Consider the following 14,694-nt stretch of genomic DNA (forward strand, 5'->3'; position numbering starts at 1 on the left):
CGCCCGCAGGGACTGCTGGGCCGGCGACGCGAGTGTGCGGCCAGCGGGAGCGGAGCTGCGGCCCCGAAGATGTGGAGACCTGTGAGCCCCCCGCGCGCCCGCGCCCCTCCCGCGGCCCGGCCGGGACCCGCAGGGCCCCGAGACCCTGCCCCCAGAGGTCCTCTCGCCCGACAGGGACCCTCAGGGCTCTAGGAGGAGCCCGTCACAGCCCTCAGGCGTCCTGTCCTTCGGGCCCCCGCTTCAGCCCCCAGGCCCTGTGGGGAGATGCCGGGAGCCACTGGAGAGGCTGCCTTCCCGACGCACCCCACAGCCCCCCTTCTCCTCAGAAGCACGTTCTCCCTGGTGGAGCCTTGTCTCAGAGGCGGCCTCTCCAAAGCGCCTCCAAGCCCGCGAGGGATGACCCTCTAGTCCCCTCACGGGCTCCCCTCCCCAGGGAGACACTGTCCCGAGGCGACTGCCCAGCGCCTGACCCCTCCTCCCGCCGCGTGTCTCCCTTAGACCCGTCGCTGCTGCAGACTCTGCCAGAATCCCAGACCGGATCCCCCGTCTTTCCTTCTACCTGCTCCCTTGGGCACCCTTTTCGCCTGGTCACCAACCCCCACGCCCTGGGTCATCCTGGGCTGACAGCTGCCCCCCTGCTTCTGGGGAGACAGAAGACTTTGGGGGCTGGGAGGGGCGCAGAGCCACCCCTCCTCCCACCCTGTCTCCGAAAGCCCCTCTTAGGCCTTCCTAGGCTTCTGCCTGGCCCTGGGCTGCCCTCCTGGCTCAAGCTTCTTTTGATCCTGAACGTGGCAGCTGACTTTCCAGTTTTTCTCCTGGTCGGGCCTCCCCGTTTTATCGCGTCTCTGCAGTTTGGATTAGCACCTTTCAAACCGGGTGTCATAGTCATTGACCCAGATCTTAGCCACTCCCTCCCCAGGAATCTAGCCCTGTTTTCCTGTGGTTGGTCTAGAGCTGAAGAGACTGAGGGGGGCTCATCACCGTTTCAACTTGGAATTTTCTGTAGACCTTGTCTTTTCCTAATAAGCCTAGCCTTGTGGGTTTAGGTATTAATACAAATAAACGCCCATGACCTTTTGTGGCTGGCAGTGAACAGCTCCGTTACATGGGGGTGTTTCATGGGCTGAGATGGTGAAGCAGTCTGAGAGTAAGTCTGAGAGTCAGGCAGAGAGACGCTGAGTTGGTCTTTTATAGTTTATTTATCTTTTTATAGTTTATAAAGCTGCTTCACACAGTCAGTTCACTCAATCCTCCAGGCAGCTTTAGCCCCTGATGAGGAGATGCCCATGACCAGTAAGTGGAGCAGGGCCCAGTAGCCTTGTAAGTCCTGACTGGTGTTGAGAAGGTCACAGACCCTTGGAAAAGAAAAGGACAGGGCATTCGTGGTCATCTCCGCCACCTCTTCTGGGCCCAGATTCCCAGTCTCTCTCTTCCTAACCGTGAGAACGTTTCTGTGCTTTGGCTTCCTCTCCTGGTGTGGGCGCAGGGCTGTTGACCTCACCGTTAAACCGCTCAGGTTCTTGTCACCTCTTTGTAGTTTCTCTGTTTCAGGCCTCATGAGACTCAGCAGTTGGCTGGGGGCTGGTTTATCCTGCAGTGACCTTTCACCTTCCTTCTAATCTGCTGTGTCTAATCAGTAGTGTGTTAGAAAAACAGACAGCTCAGCTTGTGCCTAAGACAGGAGTGCTGTGTTGAAGCACACACAAAGTTTGTGAGGGTTGTAGCATCTATCCGAGTGTTACTACTCGAGCTCTTTCTGCTACTTTGTAGATTGTTAGCTGAGTTCCAGATGGGCACTCTGTTTCTGCTGACCGACTGTTCAGGCACTCTTAAGAAAGCGCTAGAGGCTGGGGTAGAGGAGGCCCATCTCATCTTGTCCCAGCTGGGAGGCTTTTGGAGTGAGAGGGGTGCTGGGACAACCCCTATAAGCCAGGACCGCCCCAGGATAGCCGCGTGCGTGGTCACCCTGGTGAGAAGGCACGGTGTGCGGGAGTGTGCCTGGGGACCCACAGCCCTCTCTACACATGTTTCCTGCCACGCTGTGGTGCCTGAGCTCTGGGTATGGTTTGGGTTACCTGTGATGTGGTGGAAACCGTGCTGGACTGGTTCTTGGAAGGTCTGGCTGCGGGCTCTGCCCCACATTTATAGCTACGTGACCTCGTTGGGCTTCAGGGATGTCTCCTCTGTGATGGGGACATTTGGGGAGTCGCTGGGCACCCCGGCTGGAATGAGCCAGGCACACTGGGGGCCCTGTGGGCACTCTGGCGTCGTCAGCAGGAGGCCTCATCCTTGGAGGCCGGCCCAGGGCCAGGCTGCGGTCGGGGCTGGGGCTGTCTCGCCTGACCGTGGCCTTCGCCCTGTTGCTCAGTGACATCCTCGCTTGGGCCGTGTGGGGTTCTGGCTCATTCACCGTTTATCTTAATTCAGCGAGCATTCATGGAGTTCCTGCTTTATCTTAGAAAGCACAGGGCTAGTCGAAGTACAGAGATGATTGACTGGTGGGCCCTCCTCAGGCTGGTGGAGAGAAAGACCGCGAACTACCAGGCACAGTCCTGTGTGATAACGACAGTGGGAGAGGGATGGGGGGGGATGGTAACCGTGGTGAATCAGGGTGGGGGAAGGGCCTTCTAGGCAGAAGGGCAGCCTGGGGAGCAGGCCTGGCCAGGCTCTGCGCGGCTCTCCAAGGTCTGCCAGAGGGATGTTTATCCCAAGAGAGTGAGTGAGGAGTCAGTGCTGGGAATGATGAGCTGCAGCCAGAGCTCCTGCTGCAGTGGTGGCTTCTCAGAAAACAACAGAAGACTGTTACGGGGGCTGTGGTCAGGGGCGCTTACTTTTCTGGCCGTGCCCCCTCGGCATCGGCCGTGTGTTTGGAGGCTGTGGACTCTGGTCCTCAGCTTCCCTACCAGAGCCCCTGCTGGTGGTGGATAGTGGTTAGGAGGCTGCGGGCGCAGCTGGGGCCCCGTGCCCTAGAAGATTCAGCTTCAGCATCCTCCTGTAAAAGAACTGTAGGTTTTAATATGATCGTGATGTGTCAACTTATTTGTCAGTTAGGTGACTTTTTCCCTCACCAGACCCTTCCTACTAATGGCTCAGGGGGACAGTGTGCTCCGCCCTGTGGCTGTCAGGACCTGCCGCCTGGGGAAGGAAAGGGTGACGACTGGGGCAGCGGTTTGACCTGGGCTCCACCCCCAGATTCACCAGGCATTTCTGCTGTGGACCACGTGAGGAAATATGTGTGAAAGTCCCGCCGTCAGAAATGCCCACCTTTTGTTGAACACCTGTTAGGTGTCAGACCCTGAGCGAGGTACTTTTTTTCTACCGTGTTTTTTCTAGCCTGGCGAGGTGTCAGCGGGGATTCGCCCCCAGGCAGAAGGTAAAGGTTGGTGAGGCTTGCGGGCCGGGCCTGTGTTGCTGCAGTGCAGCGCTCGGCCCTCGTGGGCTCTGCCCGACTCCACGGCACCCCGTCAGCACGAGGGTGCTGAGTTCTGTGCCTTTCCACTGGGGTCACCAGAAAACCGGCTGGGGCTGCACACGCTTCTCCGCTGGGGTGTCCTCATCGTGTGCCCTCAGGGTCTCCCTGATGGACTCTGGTCTTTCCCCAGGCGGCAGGGCTTGGAGGGTGAGCCCTCTCTCAGGGGCGCCCTCCTCGCCCGCAGTCTTCTGCTGCTTCTAAGTCAGACATACGCAGACCACGTGTGCGGGGCCTCTGGGGGAGGAGGTGTGATGTTGGGTCCAGCCGTGGTCTTGGAGCAGCTGTGCCCGGGCTCTGGGAGTGACAGCCCCTGCCAGCCCTCATCTCAGCGTTGGCGCCCGCAGCCTCTTGACTCTGCCCCTCCAGGTCGTTGGCACGTTGGCTAGAATAACTCGTGGACCTGTCCTTTCTTTCCTTCTGAATGTAATCATCATCAATCAGCTTTGGCCATTTTCCTTCTCTGTCTCAGGGTGCAGTCCCCATGGGACTTTGCAGCAAGGCCCACTCTGCTGCCCGTCCACTCCAGTAGCTGAGCATTTCCTCATATCTGTATATAATCTACCCCAAGCTTTTCATAAGTTGCTCCCTGACTCATGATGGTTTGACTTACGAGTTTTCAACTTTACGATGCTACAAAAGTGATACACATTCAGTAGAAACCATGCTTCGAATTTTGAATTTTGATCTTTTCCTGGACCAGCGATGCAGGGTGGATACTCTCTCCTGATGCTGGGCAGTGGCAGCCGCAGCTCCCCAGCAGCCCCGAGGTCACAAGGGTGCACAGCGGTGCCCTGACAGCCGTTCTGTATTCACTTTCAATCAATTACATGAGATAGTCCGCATTTTAGTATAAAACAGGCTTTGTGCTAGATGGTTTCGCCCACTTGTAGGCTAATGTGAGTGTTGTGAGCACGTTTCAGGAAGGCCAGGCTGAGCTGTGACGTTCGTTAGGTTCAGTGTATTAAATGCATTTTTGACCTATGATATTCTCGGCTTACAGTGGGTCTAGCCCTAACCCTAACCCCATCGTAAGTCGAGGAGGGTCTGTAGTCTCTCTTCTGGGCTAAACAAACCCTTTTTTCCTTCTAAAAAAGCAGGGGGCAGCTGACGATCCTTCAATATAAATAGTTGGACTTCCCTGGTGGCGCAGTGAATAAAACTCCATGCTCCGAATGCAGGGGGCCTGGGTTCGATCCCTGGTCAGGGGACTAGATCCCACATGCATGCCACAACTAAGGAGCCCTGGAGCTGCAACTAAGGAACCCACCTGCCGCAACTAAGACCTGGTGCAACCAAATAAGTAAATACAATATAAATAGTTTAGTTCAACCCAGCAAATACGTCCTTCTTGTTAGGTGGGGTGGTCTGCAGAGCAAGGGGGGCAGGGTTGTTGGGAGGAGGGTTAGGGCATTGGGGACCAGCGGGCAGCTTAGTGCAGTGAGGAGGGCCTAGCAGCCGGTAGCTTCAGCGTGTGCCTCCGCCTGCCCTGCCCGCTGGGCTGGACATTGCTCGAGGGCTTTGCAGATGTCAGCTCACTCACCCTCACTTCAGCAGTACAGCAGTCCCCACCTTACAGACAGGGAAACTGAGGCACAGAGGGAAGGCACTTACCCACGCTGCATGACTGGTAAGTGCTGGAGCCCAGATTCCAGCTCCAGCCCCAGAAGTCTGGCTCCAGGTTCTACTTGAGTCTCTGGGGTGGGGCCTTCCAGTGTCTGGTGTTGAGTGGTATCCCTGGCCTCTACCCCCTACATGCCAGGAGCACCCCTCCCCAAAGTTGTGACAACTAGGAGTGTCTCCAGACAGTGCCAGGTTTGCCTGTCCTGTACCAGCTACCTCGCCTTCCACATGCCGCCTTCCTGATAGGACTCTGAGAGTATAGCAGATGCATTGCACCTTTGATCATGAAAACATTTACACATAGGGACAAGCTGACAGCGTGGTCCCAGAGAGTTAATTATCCAGATGCCACCACCTAGATCTACCCATTATTAACATCTTGCCCTAGTGGGTCTATTTCTATATGAAAATATATATTTTGTTATTGTTGGATCATTTGAAAGTAAGTCACAGACATTTTGACACATAATCTCTAAATACTTCAGTGTGCGTCCCCTAAACAAGGATATTGTGTAGCCACGGTAACCGTCAGGCCTAAAAATCGTAATTTTTGTGTTCCCTGGTGTCTGGGGTCCCTCACATGTTTCATAGGTGCTTTCTTTAAGATGGAGGTTTAGTCAGGGTTCATGCTTTGCACTTGGTGCAAAGTCATCCCACGTTTTTTCTCGTGACTTCTTTTTTTAACTTGTAAGGAAAAATTGCAAATATTTACAAAAGTAGAGAAAACTGATCAATGACGGTGCCGGGCACCAGTAGTTCTCAATGCGTGGATGCTAATGCCTTTCTGGAGAGGCCGGGCTGCTGTTTAGAGACACCCCAGGCTCGGGAATTCTCAGGGTCACTGATGACGAACGAGGAGCCCCAGGGCTGGTAGCTGCTGGCTGTTGTCATTTCTTATTCCGTGGGCTCGTGATCTCGCTGAGAAGACCAGAATCGCGGCAGAACGCTCGCTGGCCAGAGGAGCAGGCAGCTGGTGTGTGGGGCGTCCCGGCCTCGGCCGTCTTGCCTGGTTCCTCACGCTGGCCCTGAACCTACCCGCCCCCCCAGCCCCCAGGCCACAGCTCCGCCTTGAGCTCCAGCCCCCTCCCAGGCTGACCACTCCAGCGTACGCCCCCTCCCCCCCCCCCGCCCCCGCCCCGGCCCCCGCTACAGCTCACTTTACTGCCCACCCTTTTCTGTCTGGGCGCCCCTCCCCACCTCTGACCACACATTATGTTCTCCAGTCACAAGCCGCATGGGCCTGTCTCCTCCCCAGCAACGCCCCCCAGTGTCCGGGTGGAAGACCCACTTGCTGCCAGGCCGCAGGGTCCCTGACGCCCCCTCGCCTGGTTGCTGCCCCTGCGTGCGGTGCGCGGGCCCCACCACTAGGGTCTGGCCTGGGACACAGCCAGGGCTGTGGGCTCAGAGAGTGGGGGAAGGCGGGCCTGCCGGAGACGGGGCCAGAGCCAGAGGAGGGCAGCAGGGATGCGGGCAGGAGCGTTCTGCCTGTGGTCCTTGGTCGCACGTGGCCCCTCACGGGCAGGGTGTGTTTGGTGGGTGTGTGGGGTACAGTGAGGGGTCTGGACACCTCGCAGAGAGCAGGCAGCGCCGGGCAGCCAGGCAGGGCTGCCTGAGGGGGAGACCCAGTGTGGAGCGCCCCCCACGCCTGCTGGCACCGCAAACCCTTGTCATCTGTGAGGTGGGAGGTGGCTGGGGTCCCAGCCTGCAGCCGCTGTGTGTGCCATGCCCCAGGCCAAGTCAGGTCGTGTGGGCCAGGTAGGGGGGCAGCGGGGTGGACAGCAGGCTGGGCCGCCCTCTGGCACGGAAGGCCTGGGGCTCTGCATGCCTGAGTCCACCCGCCACTGCCTCTTTTGCCTTTGCGGGGCCTTCCTTGAGGATCTGCCCTTGCTGTGTGTGGCCTTATGGGGTGGAACTTCCTGTCCTGTCTCCTCTTGGGACAGCAGGTCATGGACCTTTTCCTTTGACTTTTGTGTTGTTCTGCATCCTCGAAATCGCCTTCAGGGCTGTGTGCTTTGGCCAGAAAGTGATTGGAAAGTCAGTTCCCTATTTGGCCCATAATAATAATACTACCATTCATGATAACAGTGTTAACGTCTGTGTTGTGGGCTATGACTTACTTTGCACAATCTTTTTTTTCCCTAAAAACTGAGAATTTGGAGCTGGGGAGTCTGTGGTTGAGGAACTCTTTAAGGTCTTATTCAAATAAGATTGGGAGACCAAGGCTGCCAGTGAGGGTAGAGGAGCTGCGATGTTTCTTCCGCGGCCCCCTGAGACAGCGCAGCATGTTGGCCTGTCTCCCTGGCACTTTGCTTCTCTACCTGTCCCTCCCTCCTCCAGGCAGAAGCTTTCCAGGTCTGACCGCTGGGGGCTCAGCAAACACAGGTTCCTTGTGCCCCCTTCGGCTTTCGGAACAGGCACCACCCCGAGGCCCTCTGCCTCCTTTCTGATCGTGTGGTGAAGCATTCTAGACCCTTCCTTGGGAGGCCGCTGGTCTCGGCAGCGGGAAATAAGAAACGAGGGCTCTCGGGGCCCAGCAGAGTGTTAGGGGCAGGGACCGAGGGGCGTTTCCAGTGGCCTGTGGAGGGGCTTCCGAGGAGGACGCCCCATGTGCAGTTGCACGTAGCCTTCCCTTCCCTTCCCTTCCCTGAGAGCCTTGCTCTTAACCCGGCGGCGTCTCTGCCTCCCCGCGTCAGACACGCGAGGGCCCAGGAAGCACCAGTGCTCTTCAGCGACGTGCCTGGGGCGGGGGGGGGGGGTGGTCCCTGCCTGTGTAAGGCCGGGGGGGCATGTTCCTGCACCAACCCTGTGCCCTCTGCTCACTTCGCAGTCCCAGCTCTGCCACTTCCACTCAGCCCTGCTGCAGGGCAGGCTGAAGCCCTGGCCATCTTCCACCGCCTTCTTCAGGAGAAACCTCGGGGCACCGCCTGCAAGGTGGTGAGTTGGCCACGGGCGCCCTCCAGGGCATGTGCCCCTCATCAGGAGAGGCGACCTCCGCTGGGGGCCCGTGCCTTCTCTACGCCACCCGCAAGACGGGACGCACCTGCTCCCACGTGCAGTGCGCTGGCCGCCCCACTGCCAGGGTCCTGGCCTGGGCCTCGGCCAGAGCTGTGGGCTCAGAGAGTGGGGGAGGGCGGGCCAGAGCGAGAGCGGGAGCAAGGGGTCGGAGGGCCGAGTGGGCAGCGGGCAGGATGGAGCCCGCTTGGAGCCCTGGGGTCTGGGGGGCTGTGGGGCTCAGGCGAGGTGACTCGGACCCGGAGGTCAGAGAGCACTGCGGTGACCACACAGGCGTCCGGAGTCGGTGCTGCCTGCCGAGGTCCTGGTGAGGCTGCAGCGGCTATGGGCTGGGCCCGGAGAGCCAAGGCCGGAGGGGCCGGGGCGGACGGGAAGTAACCCAGGCTGTGCGCCTGTCGTCTTCCAGGCCCTCGAGACCGCAGCCCCTGTGGAAGAAGGCACTCTCCGCCACGGTGCTGGGGGTGCCCCTGCTCCTCGGGGCGAGGTACCTCATGGCTGAGCCACAGGAGAGGAGGCGGATGCGGCTCGTGGTGGACGGCATCGGGCGCTTCAGCAGGTAGGGGGCCGGCAAGGTGGCGGCTTCTCCCCACTGCGTCCCATCCTCAGGCGTGCGGGGCCTTGTGCGGGGGCTGGGAGGGGCAGCAGGGTTTTGCTGGGAACTCTGAAGCTGCCTTCCAGGGATCTCTTGTGCTGCCCGGTGGGGCAGCCGAGCGCTGCGGGGCCCACGCCATCCACGCTGGGCACGGCCTCCGCAGACCCCACCTCAGGCCTCCGCCTCCTCTCCCTTCGGGCTGCCCACCACTCCCAAGGAGAGTTGGCATATCCAGACGGAGAGTTTGGGGCTCACGGGGGTGGGGGCTCACAGGGGAGGACTGCCTCTCGCCTCCACTCCCAGTGTCCTGGACTAGTGACGGGCCTTGTTGGTCATTGGCGTCCAGGGCGCCTTAAGCAGAAGGGTCTCTCATACTCCTGTATCTCCCGGGGCAGGATTCTGGGGGTGTGGGGCGGTCTTCCCATTGGAGCAGCTTGGGCAGGCATTCCTGCTCCAGTCAGATCCAGGAATTCCTACAGCCACAGGGTCTTGAGAGCTAGTTCTTGGCACTGAGTGAAACTTCAGCTTACCCAAACCCATGGTTGGACTGGGGGTGCACGATTGCCTGGGGAGAGGGCTCACATGAGACCTTGGTTGAGGAGGCCGCTGCATGTGTCCTGCTCTGCCAGCTCTGAGCTCCTGCTGCCCTCTGGGAGCCTGGGTCGGTTTCCCAGGGCAGGCTCGGCATGCCAAGGACTTGGGGCACTTGGCCGAAGCTTTGCTGAAATTTACCCCAGCGGCAGCCGTAGGTGGGCAGATGGCCAAACGCTTTACCTCATTCCATCTTCGGGATGAAACAAGGCCTTCTGTCTTCAGCTCGCTGGCAGCGGCTGTACCCACGCCGTCTTCCAGGGTGGTGGTTTGATGGGTTTGCCTGGAGCTCCCAGTTGCCCTCCTGGGCAGGTTCTAGGCAGTGGCCTCTGTGTCCTGCAGGGTTTCCCAGTCTCCACAGCCTAGAGATTGATGAGGGCAGAGCCTGGGGTTGGCTCTCCTGTGGCTTTCCACCATGAGGGACTGCACAGGACCGGTGGGGACTGTCCCCAAGCAGCCTGGTTCTGAAGATCACACTGAGCAGGTCTGGGCCATCTCACCTTCTGCTGCTGCGTATGCGCTGCTGTTTCCCAGCATTAGATACCCCGTGGCAGACTCGGTATACCCCTGCCTTCTCCACTTCCCTCCTGAAAAGGGTATTTTCACAGCTTGCTTTCAGAGGCTGAGCTAGAGCTATTTTCCCAACAATCTGTGCGGTCTCGTCAGCTCTCAGCCCTAACAGTTGCCAGGACAGGCAGGCCTGATGGAGCACCCCTGGCTGGGCGCAGGGTGACCACGGGGCCTCTGGAGACCTCGGGGCCTCTGGAGACCTCGGGGCCCACAGCGCGTCCTGGGTAACAGGGCAACGTACGTGCAGGAGCCCAAGGAAGGAGCGTGGGTGGTGAGTAATTCAGGACCAGCTCGCCCAAGGGCAGCGGGGCTCATCCTGTTGTGGGAGGGGAGACCAGAATGTACCACACACGCCCAGGCTCACTCACAGGGGCTGGGGTGGTGGAGGGTGGCATCGGGGTCCATTTCTGCCCCCACCCCTTACTTAATTTTAACTTTTAAAAATCCTGTGGGCTTTTTGTGGACACAATTTCAAATGTCCAAAGAAGTTGGACTGATAACATAAAAAAGAACTCTTTTCTTTTTGAAACATTGACAAATAAGTTGTCAACATGCCCCATTACTCCTGAAACCTTGAGTTATTTCCTAAACAAGGACATTCTCCTCCACAGCCACAATCGGGAAACTGACACATTGTGACCCTCTAACCCTCAGACCCTGTGTTACCAGGTGCCCCAGTAACAACCTTTTCAGCCCCAGGACCCCACCTGGGCCCATGTCAGTCTCCAGTCTGGAAGAGTCCTAATTGTCTCCTCAGCTCTCATGGCTAAACTCGAGGTCAGGGCATGGCCCCCCAGACCCCCACTTGCCCAGGGCGTCTGACACCAGCTGCAGGTTCCAGCGTCCCCATGGGTTCCCTCACCTCAAACCACTGGCTACAAGTTGGGGGGTCCCCACAGACTCCCTCAGTTTTGATAGTTTCCTAGGACAACTCAGGAGATACTGTACTTATATTATGGTGTTATCTTAGCAGAGAGATAAAGTCAGAATCAGCAAAAGGAAGAGATGCCCAGGGTGAGGTGAGGTCTGGGAGGGTCCTAGCCTCAGAACTTCATGTCCTCCGACACATCCCCCGCCTCTCATCCCCCTCTGACAGTACACGTGGGTCACCCCCAAGCTTTGGTGTCCAGAGTTTCATCTCATAGCCCTGATTGATTGAAGACCCTGAACTCTAATCCCGCGGTTGTCCTTTCTGGCTGGCAGAGCCCCTCCCTGGTGTGAACCGTCAAGGCTGTTATGCGGCTCCGATGCTGCCGTCACTCAGGAAATCTCATGGGTTTAGAGGCACCTCCCAGGAGCTGGGTAACGTTAATTCTTCGTCACATGATGACCTTGACATGTTTGTGGGCAGCTAGGCCATAATATTGTACAACAGGGGTCAGCAGACTCTGGCCCTGTGCCAAATACAAGGGTCAGAGGTGCTGCCTGTTCTATAAATAGAGCTCCTTGGAGTGGCAGCCACGCCCCCCTCACCCTCCTGAGGCTGCCCCTAAGACCCAAAGTATTTATTGTCTAACGTTTTCAAGAAAAATTTTGCCGAGCCCTGATGTGGGTGTGTCTGATGTTTACTCCCAGTTTGTCCCATTGTTTCGCTCTTTGCTTCCCTTGTCCTTTGATGTGGGTGCCTGTGCCCCTTGCCCCTCCGTCGCTAGTTTAGCGTCCCCAGTACTTCTCGGGTGAACTCATTCCTACCTCTCAGCCGTCCCATCCACGCTGAGGGCTTGTGTTCCACCATAAGGGATGCTTGCGTCAGTCTGGACGGGGACATTTTACTCCGAGGGCTGCTGTCACTCAGCATCAGTGCTGTGTAGTTGCTGAGACTGGGTTTGGCTCATAGGAGGAGCCCCTCCGCCTGGCTTTTAGGACCCTTCTCTCACTTTTTTTTTATTTTAAATATTTATTTATTTATTTAGGCTGCACCGGGTCTTAGTTGCAGCACACAGGATCTTTAGTTGCGGCACGCAGACTCTTAGTTGTGGCATGCGTGCAGGATCTAGTTCCCTGACCAGGGATGGAACCCGGGCCCCCCGCATTGGGAGCACGGAGTCTTAACCGCTGCAGCACCAGGGAAGTCCCCCTCACCCTTCTCTCTTTAAAAAAAAAAATTTGTTTATTTTTGGCTGTGTTGGGTCTTCATTGCTGTGCGCGGGCTTTTCTATAGTTGCGGCGAGCAGGGGCTACTCTTCGTTGCGCTGTGCGGGCTTCTCATTGCGGTGGCTTCTCTTGTTGTGGAGCATGGGCTCTAGGCACGTGGGTTCAGTAGTTGCAGCATGCAGGCTCAGTAGTTGTGGCTCGCGGGCTCTAGAGCGCAGGCTCAGTAGTTGTGGCGCACGGGCTTAGTCGCTCTGCGGCATGTGGGATCTTCCCAGACCAGGGCTCAAACCTGTGTCTCCTGCATTGGCAGGCGGATTCTTAACCGCTGAGCCACCAGGGAAGCCCCTGACCCTTCTCTTTTAATCTCCAGCATCTGACTGTAAATTGTTTCAAACGTACAGCAGAGCTGGTGAGTCTGGGTTTTATCGATAGCATCTCGGAACCCTTCCAATGCCCTCCGTCCTTTGAGCATTTTACTCCAGCTGGCAGCACGGTCACTCCAGGCTCAGCCTTGGAAGCAGCCAGTCTCCCGATGGTTCTTCGGGATGGAGCAGGGGCTCGGGGGCCACGGTGAGGATGCCGGTGTGCTCGCCACTCTGGGCTGTCTGCCCCAGACTCCTCCATGGACAAGGGCTGCGGGTGTGCGCGCGTGTGTGGCTGTGAGCACACACGCCCAGGGCTATATGTTTGCTTCTGTGGCCAGCCATCGACGGCAAACCCGCTCTTCCATTTCCCACACGGGTCATTCTGGTTTTCTCCCTTTCTGTGTCTGTAACTCCTTCTCCAACTGGGAGAAGCCCGGCTCCCCTCGTCCCTAATTTACTGACCTATTAGCTAGGCCACCCCGAGTATAGCCATCACCCCGCTGCCGTCACCTGCACCCCTACCCTCACTCCTGTGCAGACCTTGCATTAGCTTTTGGACGAATTATTCAGGAAGGAGGGCAGCTCCTCTTTGGGTCTTGGGGTGCTCAGAGAAATCCTGTCTCCTTGCTCACCCTGCCTCACACAGACAGCCCTGTTTGCTTCCTGTGTCAGGCTGGGGTGGGTGGGACAGACCCGGTTCGTGGCACTCAGTCTGGGCTGACCTCATTGCTCTAAGACACCGGTCTCTACAGCTTCTGGGAGGGCAGGGAGCCTGTGCAGGATCTGGCAGCCTCTTCCTTCCCACCTTTTCATCCTGGCCCCTCGTGGCGGAGGGGCTGGAACAGGATATGCTGGGGCGGGCGGAGGCTTGGCCTGCACTGGGGCCCCGAGAAGCAGGAGCCCCACACCCTGCTCGTGACGGTTTGAGGGGCTGGGGTCTGCGGCACTGGAGGCCTGGATTCTGGTCCTGGATCCTCCCCTCTCCAGACCCAGGGCCGCCTTGTCCGTAGCCTGGGGTGTGGGAGTGAGCGAGGACCCCTGCCCACACCAGAAGGCCTGGGCCTGCGGGACTTCCCAGGGCCGTGCCCTCAGCCAGGAGAGCAGGCCCCAGCTCTGGGGTTTGAGCCCCAGGGGCTCCTGTCCACTCCAGTCGGAGTGCAGAGGAGACAGGACCAGTGATGCAGGGGGGCCTGAGCGAGGGCATGTCCACAGACGGAGCAGCCATTGCAGCTGTGCTAGCTCGTGGATGGATTTTCTTGTGTAACAAGTGTTATCAAAGGATGAAAAGAGCACACCCGCTTGTTAGGGCCCGAGGCCCCCGTTCCCGTCCCAGGCGCCCCTGGGTGCACGTTCAGGGGCTGAGGGGTGGTGTGGATGCAGGATGCCCAGTCCACAGCCCAGCGGCTGAGACTGACCTGCTAGCCACGCAGTCCCGAGAGCCCAGCAGCCCCGCCAGGTGCTCACAGCGGTCCGGGGTGCTGGCGGGGATCTGAGGCGAGTGCCCGCTGGGGCTGAGGGCAGCCTGTGCCCACAGGTCTTTGAGGGTCGGCCTGCAGATCTCCCTGGACTACTGGTGGTGCACAAATGTCGTCCTGCGAGGGGTGGAGGAGGTTTGTTCCTGCGTCCTGGCCTGGCTGGTCCTGGCCTGCGGCCTGCGGGGATGGGGGTGCCCAGGTGGAGGTGCCCGCCCGCCCCCATCCCTTCCCTCTATACCTGTGGTCAGAACAGCCCGGGGTACTTGGAGGTGATGTCTGCATGTCACCAGCGGGCGGCTGACGCCCTGGTGGCTGGGGCCATCAGCAACGGGGGCCTCTACGTGAAGCTGGGCCAGGGGCTGTGCTCCTTCAACCACCTGCTGCCCCCCGAGTACATCAAGACACTGCGGGTGCTGGAGGACAGGGCTCTCACGCGGGGCTTCCGGGAGGTGAGCCCTTCTCGCGGGACCGTGGAGGCAGGAAGCAGCCGCAGGCTGCTCCGAGCCACGCCCCCCACCCCACCCCGCTGTCCTGCCAGGTGGACGAGCTGTTCCTCGAAGACTTCCGGGCCCCGCCCCACGAGCTCTTCCAGGAGTTTGACTACCAGCCCATCGCGGCGGCGAGCCTGGCCCAGGTGCACCGCGCCAGGCGGCACGACGGCACCGTGGTGGCCGTGAAGGTACGCGGGGCCCCCGCGGGGCGCCGCGGGGGGCACCCGGGCGCCGGTGGCCAGTCCTCCCTGCAGCCTCCCGTGCAGGTGCAGTACATCGACCTGCGGGACCGCTTCGACGGCGACATCCACACCCTGGAGCTCCTGCTGCAGCTCGTGGAGCTCATGCACCCCAGCTTCGGCTTCAGCTGGGTCCTCCAGGTAACCGTGGGGGCCCGAGGGGGCCGGGGGTG

At 59.1% G+C, this 14,694-nt stretch overlaps 1 protein-coding gene across 19 annotated transcripts in view; it reads left to right on the forward strand.

Moving 5' to 3' along the window:
* ADCK5 (aarF domain containing kinase 5) overlaps positions 1 to 14,694 on the forward strand; it is a 16,387-nt gene continuing 1,693 nt past the window's right edge. For 5 of the 19 annotated variants that reach the window (XM_032609547.1, XM_032609537.1, XM_032609536.1 and 2 more), the window contains exons 1-6: positions 1 to 81; positions 7,920 to 8,026; positions 8,511 to 8,660; positions 13,851 to 13,926; positions 14,040 to 14,240; positions 14,330 to 14,662. In XM_032609547.1, the coding sequence (XP_032465438.1) occupies positions 70 to 81; positions 7,920 to 8,026; positions 8,511 to 8,660; positions 13,851 to 13,926; positions 14,040 to 14,240; positions 14,330 to 14,662 (879 nt within the window). In that variant the 5' untranslated portion in view covers positions 1 to 69. Of the gene's footprint in view, positions 82 to 7,919; positions 8,027 to 8,510; positions 8,661 to 9,629; positions 11,160 to 13,850; positions 14,241 to 14,329; positions 14,663 to 14,694 lie in introns of those variants that run through there. The other 14 variants (XM_032609545.1, XM_032609550.1, XM_032609538.1 and 11 more) reach the window with 11 other exon arrangements.

The sequence above is a fragment of the Phocoena sinus genome, chromosome 17 (assembly GCF_008692025.1).
Source record: "Phocoena sinus isolate mPhoSin1 chromosome 17, mPhoSin1.pri, whole genome shotgun sequence".
NCBI lineage: Eukaryota > Metazoa > Chordata > Mammalia > Artiodactyla > Phocoenidae > Phocoena > Phocoena sinus.